Source organism: Peromyscus californicus, unplaced genomic scaffold (genome assembly GCF_007827085.1).
Source record: "Peromyscus californicus insignis strain IS unplaced genomic scaffold, ASM782708v3 Scaffold_20__1_contigs__length_68692818, whole genome shotgun sequence".
Classification (NCBI taxonomy): Eukaryota; Metazoa; Chordata; class Mammalia; order Rodentia; family Cricetidae; genus Peromyscus; species Peromyscus californicus.
Window position 1 is genome coordinate 32,167,425 of NW_026294503.1, and position 18,729 is coordinate 32,186,153.

Sequence of the window (18,729 nt, forward strand, 5' to 3'; positions counted from 1 at the left end):
AATAAATTTGTGCAATAGCAAATATTAGATGGAGGAGTTGTGATATTGTGTTGTTGTTGTTTTTGTCTCTTTTTTGGAGAGACCCACCACTCAGCTCCCAAATAAATTTACACATGGCAGCTTATTCTTATTTATGAATGTCTGGCCTTAGCTTGGCTTAGTTTTTTGCCAGCTTTTCTTAATGTATCCTGTCTACCTTTTGCCTCTGGGCTGTTCCCATTCTTACTTCTGTAAATTCTATCTCCATGGCTTGCTGTGTAGCTGGGTGGCTGGCCCCTGGTGTCCTTCTCTGGCTGCTCGATCCTCTCTTCCCAGATTTCTCCCTCTATATATATTCTCTGCCTATCAGCCCTTCCTATCCTTTCTCCTGCCTTGCTATTGGCCATTTAGCTCTTTATTAGACCATCAGGTGTTTTACACAGGCACAGTAACACAGTTTCACAGAGTTAAACAAATGCAACATAAACAAAAGTAACACACCTTAAAATAATATTCTACTACAATATTGTTAATCTTCTGATTATATGCATTGCTTACCAATGAATGGTTTTTCAGAAATCTCAACTCAAATTCTTAGTCTTATCTCACTTTTCTATCTACAGTTCTGATTTTCAATCCTTTTGGTCCTTCCAGCCTGGGTAAGAACCATTTCCATCTCATATTTGTAAGACTCGGGCTGATAAAGGTTTGGATTTGGTCATTTATCTGGAACAGAGAAAGCAATATATCTTCGGCTCCTAGGATAGGCATCATACAGGCATGGTTGATACTGTATACATGATGCTGCCTTCTTGAGCATTTTACTAGGAGCTTAGGGCATTTTACCGAGGAAGGTGATGATGGGAAGTGCCTCCCAAAGAAAAATCATCTCCTAAAAGTAATGTATCAGAATTAAAATTTGCAGAGTCACCCAGAAGAGTCACTGGTTCTAAGGCCACCAAGAACTGAAATATCAGGAAAAGTGAAGAAATAAAGTTTTTTTGATGCCCTCTTTAAAAACAAATAGAAGAAGGCCAGAATGTCAAGGGCTACACAGAGAAATTCTGTCTTGAAAAAAAATTAGAAAAAAGGTTGGAGGACTGGGTGGTGGTAGAAAACACCTTTAATCCCAGCATTCAGTAGGCAAAAATAGGCCAATCTCTGAGTTCCAAACATCCCCCCCAAAAAAAAATAGAAAAAGAATAAGAAACTACAAGCAGAGTTATATAGTAAGTTTGATTTATCCATTCTTTGTTATACAAATGGCCAGATGCTCTGATAACTTGAATCATCCTTGATATTATGACCTTGGGTAAGTTACAAGCCTTAGCTTCCTTGTCTATAGAATTGCAGTGATGTGCTCAGTGCTGTTTATTGACAGGATTGGAAAGATGAGATGATTCAAGTAAAGTGCTAAGTACAGTACCTGACCCCAGAGAATTTCCATAAACACTATGATACAAGAGCACAGTAGGCACTCCTTAGATGTGCCTACAGGGAAAGAAGGATGAATAGCTTTCTTCTGAACTGTCCATAGTTGTTGCTAAACTCAGGGAAGGCTGACCTGATTTCGATAGTAGCCTCTGGAGGCTGAATTCAGTAAAGGCTGTCTTCCTTGTGATTGAATTATGTTGTGGGAATGGCATGGCAAACTCTGCAGTCTTCAATATCTAAAGACTAAATCCAAGTAGTAGCCAGTGCATCCTGATCCTGTGTTATTAAGTTAATCTTGTATTAAGCCACTTGACTAAAGGTGTTTATCAGCTGTAGTAGTTCCCTGAAAGAATTTTTGGGGTTGCTAATGTCTACTATCATATCAACTGAGAATGACGATACATTGACTTTTTCCTTTCCGATTTGTATCCCCTTAATCTCCTTTATTTGGTATTGCTTTAGCTAGAGTTTCAAGTACCATATTGAATAGATATGAATAGAGTGGACAGCCTTGTCTTGTTCCTGATTTTAGTGGAATTGGTTTGAGTTTCTCTCTATGTAATTTGATGTTGGTTATCAGCTTGCTATATATTGCTTTTATTGTGGTTAGGTATGTCCCTTGTATCCCTGATCTTTCCAAGACTTTTATCATGAAGGGTGTTGGATTTTGTCAAAGGCTTTTTCAGTATCTAATAATTTGGTCATGTATTATTTTTTTTCTTTCAGTTTGTTTATATGGTGGATTACATTGACAGATTTTCATATGTTGAACTATCCCTGAATCTCTGGGATGAAGCCTACTTGGTCATGGTGGATGATCTTTTTGATGTGTTCTTGGATTCTGTTTGCTAGTATTTCATTGAGAATTTTTACATCAATGCTCATGAGTGGAATTGGTCCATAGTTCTTACTTTGTTTAGTCTTTGTGTGGTTTGGGTATCAGGGTGACTGTGGTCCCATAGAAAGAATTTGACAATGTTTCTTCTGTTTCTAGTTGGTGGAACAATTTGAAGAGTATTGGTATTAGCTCTTCTTTGAAAGTATGGTAGAATTCTTCTTTAAAACCATCTGGACCTGGGCTTTTTTGGTTTGGAGACTTTTAATGACTGCTTCTATTTCCTTAGGGGTTATTGGTCTATTTAAATTGTCTATCTGATCTTGATTTAACTTTTACAAGTGGTAGCTATCAAGAAATTTGTCCATTTCTTTTAGATTTTCCAATTCTGTAGAGTACAGGTTTTTGAAGTATGACCTAATGATTCTCTAGATCCTCAGAATCTGCTGTTATGTCCTCTTTCTTGTTTATAATTTTGTTGATCCGGGTATTTTTCTCTCTGCCTTTTAGTTAGTTTGGATAAAGGTTTGTCTATTTTGTTGATTTTCTCAAAGAGCCAAGTCTTTGTATTGTTTTTTTGTTTCTGTTGTATTGCTTTCATCCACAAGTTTGATTATTTCTTGCTGTCTAGTCCTCTTGGTTATGTGTCTGCTTTGTTTTGTTCTAGATCTTTCCAGTGTGCTGTTAAGTTACTGGAATGGAATTCTCTAATTTCCTTATGCAGACACTAACTGCTATGAACTTTCCTATTAACACTGATTTCATTGTGTCCCATAAGTTTGGGTACTTTGTGCATTAATTTTCACTGGATTCTAGGAAGTCTTTAATTTATTTCTTCTATGACCCAGTGGTAACTTAATAGAGAGTTGTTCAGTTTCTGTGAGTTTGTAGACTTTCTGTTGTTTCTACTGTTGTTGAAATCCAACTTTAATCTATGGTGGTCTGAAAGGATACAAGGGGTTATTTCAATTTTCTTGTATCTGTTAAGACTTGCTCTGTGACAGAGTATGTGGTCAATTTTGGTGAATGTTCTATGACGTGCTAAGGATAAGGTATATTCTTTTGTGTGTGGGTAAAATGTTATGTAGATACCTGTTAGGTTCATTTGAGTCATAACATCTGTTAGTTCTATTATTTTTCTGTTAAGTCTCTGTCTGGCAGACCTGTCCATTGGTGAGAATGGGGTGTTTAAGTCTCCCGGTATTAATGTGTGGGGTCCGATGTGTGATTTAAGCTTTAGTAATGTTTCTTTTTACAAATGTGGGTACTTGCATTTGGTGAATAGATGGTCAGAATTGAGACTTTATTTTTCTTGTGATGAATATGAAATGACCTTCTCCATCTCTCTTGATCAATTTTGATTTGAAGTTTATTTTGTTAGATATTAGGATAGTTAACATCTTCTTGCTTGTTAGGTCCATTTGATTGGAAAATCTTTTTCCAACCCTTTACTCTGAGGTTAAGGTCTGTTTTTCAAGTTGTGGTATGCTTCTTGTATGCAGCAGAAGTATGGACACTCTTTTCATATCCATTCTACTAGCTTGTGTCTTTTATTGACAAATTGAGTCCATTGATGAGAGATATTAATGATCACTGATTGTTTGTTCCTGTTATGATGTGAGTCTAGCAGGACTGCCTTTATATATTACTTGGCCTTTTCCCTTGTAGCTTTTAATATTCTTTCTTTATTCTGTATATTTAATGTTTTTGATGACTTTCTTTTCTGATTCAATTTGTTTGGGATTCTGTAAACTCATTATATCCTTATAGGCAAAATTTTCTTCTATGATTTTGTTAAACATATTTTCTGGGTTTTTGAGTTGAGATTCTTCTTCTTCTATTCCTATTATTTTTAGGTTTTGTCTTTTCATGTTGTCTGAGATTTTCTGGATGTTTTGTATTAGAAATCTTTTAGATTTAATGTTTTATTTGACCGATGAATCTATTTCTTCTATCGTGTCTTCAATGCCTGAGATTCTCTTTCATCTCTTGCATTCTATTGGTGATGCTTGTGTTTGTCTTTCCTGTTCACTTATCCAGATTTTTCATTTCCAGAATTCTCTCCGTTTGTGTTTTCCTTATTGCTTCCATTTTGATTTTCATGTCTTGAATAGTTTCCTTCACCTATTTGTTTAGTTTTTTTTTTCTTGGCTTTGTTGGCATTCTTTAAGGGATTTGGTGATTTCCTCCAAGTTTTTGGCTGTCTTTTTCTTGATTTTTAAGGGAGTTTTTCATCTCCTCTTTATATATATATATATATATATATATATATATATATATATATATATATGTGTGTGTGTGTGTGTGTGTGTGTGTGTGTGTGTGTGTTTATTTTATAATTAACTTAATTTCACATATCAGCCATGGATTCCCCCATCCTCCCTCCTCCCACCCCCCAGCCTTCCCCCTAATCCACCCCCCATTCCCACCTCCTCCAAGGCAAGGTCTCCCCTGGGGAGTCAGCCCAGCCTGGTAGACTCAGCCTAGGCAGGTCCAGTCCCCTCCTCCCTACACCAAGGCTGAGCAAAGTGTCCCAACATAGGCTCATGCACCAAGGACAGGTCCTGGCTCTACTGCCTGGGGGCCTCCCAAACAGTTCAAGCTAATCAACTGTCCCACTTATCCAGAGGGCCCAGTCCAGTTCCATGGAGGCTACTCAGCCATTGGTTCACAGTTCATGCATTTCCACTAGTTTGGCTATTTGTCCCTGTGCTTTTTCCAATCATGGTCTCAATATCTCTCGCTCATACAATCCCTCCCCTCTCTCTCTCTCTCTCTCTCTCACCAATTGGGCTCCCAGAGCTCCACCTGGGGCTTGGCCATGGATCTCTATATCCACTTCCTTCAGACACTGGATGAGAGTTCTATCATGACAGCCAGGGTGTTCGGCTATCCGATCACCAGAGCAGGTCAGCTCAGGCACTCTCTCGACCATTGCCAGTAGTCTACAGTGGAGGTATCTTTGTGGATTTCTGGGGACCTCTCTAGCACTCTGCTTCTTCCTATTCCCATGGGGTCTTCATTCATCATGGTATCTCCCTTCCCGTTCTCCCACTCTGCTCCTGATCCAGCTGGTACCTCCCACTCCCCTAAGCTCTCTTTCCCCCTACCCTTGCCCTCCATTACCCCCAGTTTGCTCATGTAGATCTCATCCATTTCTCTGTTGTTGGGTGATCCCTGTGTCTTTCTCAGGGTCCTCTTTACTAGGTAGCTTCCCTGGAGTTGTGAGTTGCAGTCTGGTTATCTTTTGCTTTACATCTAGTACTCACTTATGAGTGAGTACATACCATGTTTGTCTTTCTGAGCCTGGGTTACCTCACTCAGGATGATTTTTTCTAGTTCCAGCCATTTGCCTGCAAACCTCATAATGCATTGTTTTTCTCTGCTGAGTAGTACTCCATTGTGTTTATGTACCACATTTTATTTATCCGCTCTTCAGTTGAAGGGCATCTAGGTTTTTCCAGGTTCTGGCTATTACAAATAATGCTGCTATGAACATAGTTGAGCATGTGCTCTTGAGGTATGATTGAGCATTCCTTGGGTATATGCCCAAGAGTGGTATAGCTGGGTCTTGAGGGAGGTTGATTCCTAATTTTCTAAGAAAATGCCATATTGATTTCAAAAGTGGCTGTACAAGTTTGCATTCCACCAACAGTGGAGGAGTGTTCCCCTTGCTCCACAACCTCTCCAACATAAGCTGTCTTCAGTGTTTTTGGTCTTAGCCATTCTAACAGGTGTAAAATGGTATCTCAGAGTCGTTTTAGCCACATACCCAAGCTTCATCTCCTCTTTAATGATCACAATCATCATCATAAAGTTGGTTTTAAGATTGTTTTCTTGTGCTTCAGCTGTGTTGGAGTATTTAGGGCTTGCTGTAGTGGGGTGGCTGGGCTCTGGTGGTGACACATTGTCCTGACTTGTTGTGCCTTTAGGCATCTGGATTTAGAGTGATTATAGGTCTAGGGTCCAATTTCTGGATTTGTCTTTGTTGGTAGGTGTTTTCTTCCTTACTTTCTGTTTCCTCTCTGGTCTTCTGGACCCTGCAGTCTATGGTTGAGTAGAAGGTCTCCACCCACATTGGGGGCTGGACTTCTGAGGGTCTGGATAGCCTCGGTCTAGCAGAGGGCTGCTGCCTGAGTTTGGGGCTGAAATTCTGACTATGTATGTGCATGGCCTCTAATCTAGCCAGGGCTTCTCTGGGTTTCAGATGCTGGCCTGGCTTCTGGTGAGGTAGGAGGCTTCTGCCTGGTTTTCAGGGAGCTGCCCTGGTGTCTGGAGTTCAGAATGCTGGTCTGGCCTCTGGGGAATCAAGATTCTAGCCTGGCCTCTGATGGGATGGAAGGCTTCTGCCAGAGACGTGGGCCAGGATATGGTGACAAAGAGAGGAGGGGCAGTTGAGATTATGTTGGGCAAGCATGAGGGGGTAGTCTTACCTGGGGCTCAGGATGCTGACCTAGCCTCTGGGGGAAGAGGTAGCTTCTGCCAGAGGTGTGGGCCTGGATAAAGTGATCCCTATGCTTTTTTATTACACTGCTTTTCTGTTGTTTTCCTGTGGATAATTAACTTGAAGTGAACTTGGGTATGTCAGTAAAATGAACTCAATTCAGATTGGTTCATTGCTCTGCAATCCTGTCACATTTGGTGAGTGACCTCTTTTCTCAAAGTTGTATAATAGAACTGAGTTATTATTATATGATAGTTTCCTCCCGCTTCACCTTTCCTTGATTTCAGCACTTGACTCCATCTTGGCCTGGGTAGGAAGTCATTTGCTGTAGCAAGGGCAGCTTTCCAGTGGCTATACCACTCATTTTTTCTCATTTATTTCCTTTCTACTAAACCTGCTATGAGCACTATAATTTTGGTTCCTACTAACTTTTATATGAAATATGAAAATAATCTTCTATACCCACTCATAACAAGAATATGTGAAATGGAAAAATGAGAAAAACTAGATAAATAGCTGGGCGATGGTGGCGCATGCCTTTAATCCCAGCAATTGGAAGGCAGAGACAGGCTGATCTCTATGAGTTTGAGGCCAGCCTGGGCTACCAAGTGAGTTCCAGAAAAGGCGCAAAGCTACACAGAGAAACCCTGTCTCGAAAAACCAAAAAAATAAAAATAAACCTAGATAAATGACAGAAAGAACCCAATATCTTGACATGCCACAAAGCAGGGAAATGTTCAGACTGTGATGAGCACATGAGACTATGGGGTCTGTTTGGAAAGACTGCGCTGGCCATGCCTGGAACAATGTGAACACCAAACTAAAAAAATGGTAATAGCACAATCTACTGAATTAATACAATGACATAATCTACTGAATAAAGCAGGGGTCCATGCACCCAGAATGATATAAGAAATAATGAATGAATAAGTAGAGGAGAAGGTGAAGTTCTTGCTTAAGGTATAATGTCACCCAACAAATGAAGAATTATAGAATTGTAGGATCATTAATGATTATATTAAAACCATCACATAAAAGAATGATAAGGGACAGGATATTCACATAATGTCACATAATTTCTTCCCATCAATTGCTTATTAACCAAAAGATAAAATGTAAGAGCTGTAGAGTAGAGTGACAAATTAGATACTGACTGACCTTTGGTTCTTTTTGTGACATTTGGACATTCTCTAATGTTTTAATTTTCTGTATAACTTTCGTCTTTTCTGATTTTTTTTGTGCTGTGATTGAATACATATAACTTAGCTTTTTCTGTTATAATCTGAGCCCCTTGCACATTGGGAAATTGTCTTAAACTTGTCTTAGTTAAGGTTTATATTTCTGTGAAGAGACACCATGACCACTGCAACTCTTATAAAGGAAAACATTCAATGGGGTAGCTTCCATTTTCAGAGGTTTAGTCCATTACCATCATGGTGGGATATGGCAGTATTCAGGCAGACATGGTGCTGGAGAAGTAGCTGAAAGTCCTGTATCTTGCAGGCAACAGGAAGTAAACTGAGATACTGGGTGTACCTTGAGTATATATGAGGCCTCAAAGCTCACCTCTACAGTGGCACACTTCCTCCAACAAGGCCATACCAACTCCAACAAAACCACACCTCCCAATAGTGCCACTCCCTTTGGGAGACATTTTCTTTCAAACCACCACAAAGATGGCTTTGCCTACTACATACAAGAAGTTCCTCAGCATCATATAAAAGGTTAAGAAATACGTGTGGGAGATGGCAATGGAGGAAGCAAGAGGGTCAAGGAGCAAAGAGAATGATGAAGCTAGAGAAAGGAGACAATGGGTGATGGGGCAAGTTGGATGCCAGAGAGATCAGTTAGTTAGCCAGATGAAAATTAAGGAAATCAGAACTCTAAATGTAATGGAGCAACTGAGGAAAGAGAACTGACAAGGCTGAGGGTAGATCAAGTTTCCTTCAGTGCCACCAGATGACTGTCGCTGTGGGATGTGATGCTCTGGCCAGTAATTACACTGCATAAAATATGTCAGCATGAAAAGAAAACTAGCCACAGGTTCAGTTTATGAAAGTGGTTAATCATGGCTGGGAGGTGGTTCAGTGTATAAAATGTTTGTTGAATAAGCATGAGGATCTGAACATCCCCAGAACACACATGAAATCTGGGCACAGCAGCACTCATCTGTGATCCTAGTACTGGAGGTAGGGTGGAAACAGGTAGATACTAGGGGCTCACTAGCTAGACAGTCTGGCCTAATGGCAAGTCTACGGTTCATTGGCAAACCCCATCTCAAACAAAGAAGAGAGAAGAGGAGAGGGGAGGGGAGCAGAAAAGAGGAGAGGAGAAGGGAGAGAAGGAGAAGGAAGGAGAGGAGAGGAAGATGCTGGATGTTTACCTTGGCCTCCACACATGCACACATAGACAAACACTCCCACACATATATAGGAGTATGCACACACACATACACACAACTTTTTAAAACTGGTTAACCAAACTCTATTCCACTATTACCAAAAAAACATTAAGAATTATGGTTATGAAATTTGTATCACAACATGGGGGAGCTAATGATCAAAGTGAGAAAAACTAAAATTTAACCCTGTCCATGTGCTGTGGCAGTGTCCAAGGACAGGTGGAAAAATGGCAAAGTGACAATGGTAATGGTAGAAACGAAAGCAAACTATTATTACAAAAATTTTCAATATGGCTATATCTGATATTTTATACACAAATAGGAGAAAATTACAGAAAGCTAAGACAGAGTTTCTGTGGGTTTTCTCTGATATCCTCCTACAAGAGGGTACAAGGTAATGAAAGTGTGCTATACACATATATTGAAATGCCACAGCAAAATTATTTTTTATAATAACATGGCCTGGGGAGATAGCTCAAATGAATGAAGGACCTGTGTTTTTGGATCCCCAGAACCCACACACAAAGCTAAGCATAGCTACAAATGTATGCTTGCAACCATAGTGTTATGGAGCTGAGACAGGAGGATTGCTTCATCTTACTGGCCAATTGGCCTATGTAAAAAATAGCAAGCTCTGGGTTTAATAAAAATTCCTGTCTCAGCTGGGCCACAGTGGTGCACCCCTTTAATCCCAGCGTTCAGGAGGCATGATCAGGCAGGCTGATCTCAGTGAGTTCGAGGCCACTTTGGTCTACAAATCGAGTTCCAGGACAGGCTCCAAGGCCACACAGAGAAACCTTGTCTTGAAAAACCAAAAAAAAATATTCCTGTCTCAATAAAGAGCTTTATATAAAGGAGGGTATTTTATGTCCTCCTATGACCTCCATGCACACATGAATACAAAACACACAATGAAAAGATGCTTTATAGGCATATAATGTGCTTGCTGCATATATGAAAATGTCTTATTTAATCCCAACACCCTGCCTATGAGAAAGAGATTATGATGATTACAATTTAATGTCAGATTACTAATGATGGCACTTGGCTCCATGATGTTGCCGTCTTCATGTGCACTCAAGCCATTCCCAGGGGAGCTGGCATCTAATTCTGCTCACTCTGCCTGTACCTGGCTTGATCTCAGAGACTTCCAGCTGATAGACTGCTGCAATAATAAAGTTATGCATCTTCCAAAACTGAGTCAAAGGCTCACAGGGTCTCCCAGAGTACTAGGATGCTCACCAACGCATACAATGTACACATGAATAAAGTATGACATGGTGCTTCCTAAAATTGTATGCACAATTTTTCCATTCCAGTTAAAATGCAGAAAACATAACACATTAAAGCTTGTTCTTAGAACACTTACTCTAGGACACTCAGAAGCCAGGTGAGAACACTATCAGAGTTCCAGCTGGTGCAGAAGTTAAGAAAGGAAACAACCATGTGCCCTGAAATTCTGACTTATAAATCTGTGGGGGCAGGGTGGTCTATCAAGACATGAAGCTTTGCTTAGTTTATTTCTTCACTGCATTGGGTAACTGGAACCCTAGAGTATATGAAGCAAAATATTACCAGTGTTCCCATAGCTCCTGAGTGGCTGAGTTGGAGCTTGAACTCAGATCTGCATTCCTGAAAAGCATTTCTGTGTGTGTGTGTGTGTGTGTGTGTGTGTGTGTGTGTGTGTGTGTGTGTGTGCTCCTTTACAAGTATCATCATCATCATCATCATCATCATCATCATGTTAAAGTTCTCCAGCTAAAACTTTTATGCAACATATATTTGGGTCTATAAATAAAAGCATTTGGCACCACAAATCTGGGAGTGGCCTAGGCTGCACTGAACTGGAAACCACAATGGTAGAAAAGGATACTCCCTTTTAAAAGAATAAATTTGGTTTGTTTTATCTTTGATTGAGTTTTAAAACAAAGGTTCTATAATCTTGGTTGGTTTTTTTTGTTTTGTTTTGTTTTCTTTTTCGAGACAGGGTTTCTCCGTGTAGTTTTTGTGCCTGTCCTGGATCTCGCTCTGTAGGCCAGGCTGGCCTCAAACTCACAGAGATCTGCCTGACTCTGCCTCCCGAGTGCTGGGATTAAAGGCATGTGCCACCACCGCCCAGCCTATAATTTTGATTTAACAGTATATTTGTTTCTACACATCACATATGTGTGTACATAATATATGTATTAAATTGTATATTTGCATGATTAATATACATTAATTAATAATTATTATATTATAATCAATATGTATATATTATAATTAATAATGCCATTGAAAAGGTATGATTAAAATGGACTCACAAAACAAGTGCGCTATCATGTAAATTTAACCTGGCTCTAGTTTATAAAGTAACATGAGTTTTACCACAAAAGTGCCAGCTCCAACAGCCCCAACAGATTTTGATCAGCCACTGGTCCCAAAACAATAGGGGTGAGTAATGGTGAGAGCCAGAGAGAGGAGGTTTGATCAATGTGGCCATGTTGGGAGGGACAAATGAAAAGGCCCAGTAACTCCAAGTCTATCTTTGTGGTACTGACAGAGTTCTACATTTAAACAGAAAAAAAAAAAGTAGGACAAGGGGCAAGAGGTACATATAACTAAATAGTCAGTCACTGAATGCCTTCACCGATCATGTTATGAGTTCTGGTCTGTAAGTCCTTGTGACACAGATGGACAAGCTTCCCCTAAAGACTGTTTTCCTGTTCACTCAGACTCAACACTATCACATCCTATGGACAAGCTTTCCTAGTGCCATGGGACATAAGGCATCTGGCTTCTGAATGCACAGGAAAAGGCTACACTTATATTGATTGTGGCTGATTGATGGATTAGAACTCTGTGACTGTGGAGAGCTGGAACAGTGTAGTCACAAAGTCTAACTGTCTTAGCTATATTTAGTCCCTTTAAAGCCATTTAGCACTCACCTTCTGTATCCCAGTGTCCTTTCAACTACCAGGCACAACCTTTAGACGGCATGAAATTAGCAGATCATGAGCTGCCCACAACTCAAAAGCCATCAGGCAGCATCAAAACCTATGACATAGTATTCCCTGCTTGCTGTAACCCACTGACCTGATGTCCCCACTAACACATTTCATAAGTGCCTTAATCCGTGACTTGATTCAGTGATGATGGGAGATCATGTAAACTTCCACATTGGACTAATCATTCAGGGAAATTTTTCTAGGTTATTTCTAGGCCACAGTCACTCCTATTTGGCTCAGAATAAACAATCTCCTGCTACCTGTGAGGTAAGAACCGTGTATTGTGTTGACACTTGGTATAACACTTACTTTGGGAGGCTCTGCAAAACATCTAACGGTGTCTTTCTTTCATGTAAGAAAAGGCTGATTTCCAAGATTCCAACAAGATAAAAATTTCATGGTTTGGGACTTTGCTACAGTTTTATGGATGAATGACTCAGGACCCTCTATATGTTCATAATAGTTTAAAAAAAAAACAAATCTTCACTTTGCTTATACTTGACCTAAATGTGAAAAAATTAAACCATGTTTTCCATGCTATAGATGAGCATGTTCCTAGGTGGTCAAACTTAACCAAGTCTCCCCTGCCAATGCAAACATTCTCTCCTTTACTCTTTGCCTTCTATCCTGAAAGAGGCCAGCTACTGACCCCAAGGGTCTGAGGTCACTGAAATCAACAAGATGACTGCCTCCTCGGGTGGGAAGGCAGCTCAAACACTTAGTACCCTTCCAATCCCTCCAGGTTAGAGTGGAGAGTTCTGGAGAGGGGGAGTGGGCACTTCATTCTACCCTGGTGAATCCTAAACAGAAAAGAGAAGAGGGGGAAGAAAAATAGAGACAAGTTTCTTTGCTTTCATTTCCTCTTCCCCCTCCTCTTCCTCCTCTTCTTTCTCCTCCTCCTCTTCTTTGCCATCTAGGTAAAAGAGAGAGAGGGTATAAAGGCCCCCATTTCCTTTTTAAAATCAGATTGAGATTTGCTGTAGCAGGTGGACTGAATATATACATCCATCTTCCTTTTCTCTCACTTCTAGCCCTTCAAGTAAACCAAAAGTGCATGCACATCAGAAAAAAAGATACCCCCTCTCTCTTTACCATCCCTATACACACTCCTAATTTCAATATGCATGTCCTCAAACAACCCTGTACCCAGTTCCTCCCCCATTAGAGCTGGGAGGCATAATCCAGAAGGGAGCACCTGTCCAGATGGGTGAAAGGCTGAAGGTGCACTGACTGCATTTTGCAAAGTTCAAAACACAGTAGCAGCGTTGTTGCCCTCTAGTGGTGAATGACCAGAACATCCGTTAAAAGGGAAGTTCCCAGTCCTGGAACAATTTCTCAACCGAAACAAGCCCTGGACAACCCTGAAGAGTGAGAGTTGTCATTAGCTTTCTGACATGTACATCAAAAATTTATTACCATAAATGTACATGCTGAGTAACGGTTGTCATTTTATTTGACCGCCAGTTAGCAGTGACAGAGCGGTTGCATACAGGGAAGCAGTCCTGTATGCCTCTCTAAAACAGGAAGACCCCGATGGTGATCTGAACCTCAGCACTGAAAACACTGGATTTGGGGCTTTGATAATGATAATGGCTATCTCTAGGTTTTGAGGATAAAAATTCAAAAGGGACAATGTACATTTATGTCTGTAGCTACGTCACTGAAATACCCATTCTACACGGGGAGGCAAAGAGTCTAAACCTACTGTGTCCTAAGTGAAATCCTCCCAATTTAGCTATTGACAGATGGAAGTGGGGTGGCAGAGCAGCTTGCCTGCCTCTGCTCCACGCCCCTCACTCTGCAGCAAAGCTGCCAGTCAACATGCTCCACCCACTCACAGGGCACACAGCCCTGCGATGCAGAAGAGAGGTTGGCTGGGGAAAGTGAAGCTCACAACCGCAAGGCCACACCAGCTACTGGACACACCAGATCCGCTGTGACTACTGCAGGACACCGAGTCACCACCTGAAGAAACAGTGCAGAATAGAACAGGTCGGGCCATAAAGAGAAAACATTCCGAGAACGGAAGGGATTAAAATCAGAGTTATAACTATATCAACACATATATCAGATGATATTTCACTCATCAAATAGCAATAGCACTACAGGAAAACAGCAATCAATGCAGAAATGAGTGAGAAGGATGAAAATTGTGGCCAAATCAAAGGGTTAATTGCAAATGAATTCTAGAATGAGAAAGAATTAACATAGCATAATTATTCTGGGATTTAAATCTGGTGAGATGTCTCAGACTGCAGAATAAAAAGACAAACTAGTTTAAATTAGACATGCAGCTTAAGAGGCATGGAATGTCAGCTGACTATAACTAAATCCAATTAACAGACTAGAGGTCATGAGAAAGAGAGATGATTAGAGAGAGAGAGAAAGGAAGGACTTCAGAAAATAATATAGAGGAGAAAGAAAGAAAAAGGAGCAAGGGGGAAAGGAAAATGGTAAGAACTCTTGATCTGGAAAACTACCCTTCGAAATATTTTTTTACAAGTAAACAAAAACTGAGATTTTTGTCAACAGAAGATCTAGCACACAGAAAAACATTAAATGGGGTCATCTGGGTTGAAATAGAGACACTGGAGAATAGCTCAAATTCCTATGAGACTATCAGAACCAGCCTGTCTGCTGTTGTGGATGGGGGTTTTGCAGGCAGTGGTAAACGCCAACAAGCCACTGGCTGGGCTACTTAGTGCTCTGACCCAGGTTGCCTTCCATGGGGACCTGGTATCTTGGAAGAGCTACTCCAGTCTTGCCTCTGAAGTGCCATTGAAGAGAGCTACCCCTTCTGGTGAAGGCGGGGGAGTTGAGTCCACTACATCTGCAGATAGGATTTCAATCTGCTGGAGGCAATGACTGCTAAATGCAAGAAACAAGATGGAATCACATCTGACTAAGATGATGTCTTTCCAAATTTGGAGGAGCCACGGACAAAAGGCTAAGGGAGCTTCATGATCCACACAAGCTGAGACGCTGGACTATGGGAGGCCTTAGCTGGGGAGTTGATGCCAAATGTCATTCAGGAAACTCAGCCCAAACACACAGCCTATGACCATAACAGGGTTGGCAGTTGAGAAGTATGGACAGGGCAAACAAAGCAGGTGTGGACCAGCAGTGTGGGCCAGTATTGTGGGTCAGCATTGTCCACCAGAAATGTGTGCTAGCAGTGTGGCCCAACAGTGTGGCCCAGCAGTAGATGGTATAGAAAGTGAACGGGGGCTTGCAGTGGTGGCGCATGCCTATAATCCCAGCACTCCGGAGGCAGAGCCAGGCGGATCTCTGTGAGTTCGAGGCCAGGCTGATCTACAGAGCGAGATCCAGAACAGGCATCAAAACTACACAGAGAAACCCTGTCTCAAAAAGAAAAGAAAAAAGAAAAAGAAAAAGAAGAAAGTGAACAGGGGCCACACAAAAGAATTCCATCCCCCCACCACCTATCAAGGAAGCAAGGACCCAAATGTCTATGTTCGGGATTTGTGAGGTCAAAGTCAATGATGTCCTGAAGAAATGTTCAGAGGTAGAAAATATATCTGCAGTGATGCTTCCAGCCCAGCTGGAGATGGTCTAGAAAAGAATTCATTAAAACACACGTGTTCAGGATAGTGATCTGCCCCTCAAGCTATCATCAGCAGGTGAGGTGGGAGCACATGTGTAGTAAATGCTAAATGGTAGGATGTTTCTTTTTCCATGGTGAAAATGTTCTAGAAAACAGAAGTGTACCAAAAACTGATGAACTGTGCATTCACACTGGTGAATTCTATGTAATTTATATTTCAGTTTTAAGGAGGGATCCAAGTACTTCAACCATGATACATTTTGAGAAAACAGTATCTTTTGATTCAGTTGACATGGTGAACTTGAGATGGATTATAGAGGATAAGTGTGAAAGATTAAGTCATTGAAAGTAGAAACTTAGCACAAAATAGACTGTATTTAGAAACTGTAAAAGAAGAGATTGATAGCTTAGTATATGATAGTATAAAACTTCTGCATACCAGTATCATTCATAACTTAAATACATGAAAAAGTGGTATATAAAAGGAAAATATCTGTACCATGTGACAATGGTTTAAGATCCAGAATATATAAGAGTATACTTTCCAAAATAGCAAATCAATAAAAAAAAAATGGACTAAAAGACAGGAAACATCTTAGAATTCACCTAAGAAGAAATATCAACATCCTATAAGTGTCTGAATACCGTAGCCAAGATCAATACCAATAAAGAATCTGAAAGCAAACAGTGACGAACAGCGCGATGTTCCCAAATGTATTCCAGTGTGCGGGAGGCTTTCATGAAGACGTACAGAAAGGACACTCATGTGGCCCAGCAGGTGCAAAGAGAGCTGATGCAATCCTTCAGAAGAAAAATTTGGCAGTGTATCTCAAAATCTGCATATTTAAGCTTAGGAATTTCAAGTCTAAATAAAACCCTGGGATGGTGGGGGTGGGGGCGGCGACTGCACAAAGAGTGGCTGGGGAAGGGTGCGCACCACCACCAGCTGATTTTAGCAAAACACAGGAATCCTCAGATGTCCATCCGCAGACAAATGCTTAGCTAATCCCCTCAGTATTGATGGCACTGCACAATCGCCAGTCCCTTTGCTTGAATATCAAGACATCAAGGTAGGTTCCAGGAAGAAATTAAGTTTCAAAATACTACTCATAAGGACCAGAAAGAGAGAGCTCAGCACTCGCTGCCAGACCAAGTTAGAGTCCCCAGAACCCACAATGTGGAAGGAGCAAACCGACTCCCACAGGCTGTTCTTTGACATCCATATGCTCACACACACACACACACACACACACACACACACACACACACACACACACAGATGCATGCACACCACAAAAAAAATTTTAAGCATGATATGATTTGATAGAAAGCAAAACAAGAGAGAATCCTGTCACATTATTTCAGGATGTCAACTACAGCCACCTCTGGTAAGAAGTCCAAGCTAGGAAGGGGTAAAAATACATTTATGGTTCTGGATTTACATATCACTTTATTGTTTGAATTTTTATAAGAACTGAGATGAGCAAGATTTATGTAAAATATAATTTTAAAATCTACCTTTTGTATCTCCAATGCTGTATAAAGCTACCTTCAAGTTTTTATTAACCTTGTAAACAAAACAGGAGAAATTTACCTTCCAAATTTTCAATTCTTTCAATGTTGTTTAATGCTAAGTTCAAGTATTCAAGTTTCTTGAGTTTGCCAACATTTTCTGAAATACAAATAATATAATTAATTAGCCTTTATGAGAGAAGACTATTTCATAACTTACCATGAAAATTATACAGAGAAACAAAGGGTAACACATGGCCAGCAGCTTTTCAGAGCTTCACTGTCTTAGTCAGGGGTTTATATCGCTGTGCTAAATCACCATGACCAAAAGCAACTTGGGGAGGAAAGGGTTTGTTTCTTCTTACACTTCCAGGTAACAGTCCAACATTGAAGGAAATCAGGGCAAGAAACTCAAGGCATGAAACTGGAGGCAGGAGCTGAAGAAGAAGCTGTGGAGGAGTGCTACTTACTGGGCTGTTCCTCGTGGCTCGCTTTGCTTGCTATCTTATACCATCCAGGACAGCCAGCCCAGGGGTGGAGCCACCCACAGTAATCTAGGCCCTCCCACGTGAATCATCAATCAAGAAAACACACCAGTATTGCCCACAGGCCAATCAAGTGGGGAAATTTTCTCAATTGATGTTCTCTCTTCCCAAATGACTCTAGCTTGTGTTAAGTTGACATAAACTAGACAGCACACCTATACAACAGCCACCAGGTTGCCTGCAAAGTTTTCATCTCTTCCTCCCTTCTTCCTAAGAGTACCAGCGTTTGCTCATGTCTCTACCCATCTCTAACTCCATTGGGCTATATTTAAGAAAGCTGGCCAGTGTATAGTACTCAGTATCTCCTGCTGTTTGAAGGCAACAGAACTTAGGGTTAAACCAACCAGCCCACAGCATCTCCTGACAGCCATGTGCTGTAGAAAAGGATGCACATCACAAGTATTCACAGTCAGTTAGGCAAAACAATGCTCCCTGCTTCAGGACTCCCTGTCTCTTTCTACTACAAGATGGTAACAAGGAGAGAACTTTTATTCCTTTAGTGCTCAAACTTGGTCATGAGGGAACCACCTGTAAATAAAGTCTACCCTGTGGTGGGGGAACAGAGAAAAGGGATCCACTGCTCTGGAGTGCACTCTATCTGGACCTATGGTTGGACAGAAAAAAAAAAGTTTCCTTATTGTTAAGCCCTGGGAAATCGGGTTTCCTTTACTTTTAGCCAAAATTAACCTGACATGGGATGATCTTTTTAAGTAAATCTGGAAGGTCATTCAGACAAAATAAGTATGAGCTAGTCAAGGAATTGCTGTTGAGTTAAGTGTCTCTAAAAACAGCTGATAATAAGACACAGCTAACTGCCTTGTATATGTCATATTATATCCTAGGCTTATCACCTATATTACATGTTAAAGGCCACTTAATTACATTTACGTATTTTGTGCATATGTATGGGTATGGGCGAATGTGCCATAGGATGTGTGTGGGCATCAAAAGACAACTTGTGGGAGCTGGTTCTCTTCTGCCACCATGTGCGTCCTGGAGTTTGAACCCAGGTCACCAGGCTTGGAGG

General features: G+C 40.8%; 1 protein-coding gene across 1 annotated transcript in view; it reads right to left on the reverse strand.

Annotated features, from left to right (window-relative positions):
* Dnaaf11 (dynein axonemal assembly factor 11) overlaps positions 1-18,729 on the reverse strand; it is a 111,306-nt gene that overhangs the window by 74,559 nt on the left and 18,018 nt on the right. The window contains exon 3 of the mRNA XM_052747916.1: positions 17,240-17,317. Coding sequence (XP_052603876.1) covers positions 17,240-17,317 — 78 coding nt within the window. The remainder of the gene's footprint in view (positions 1-17,239; positions 17,318-18,729) is intronic.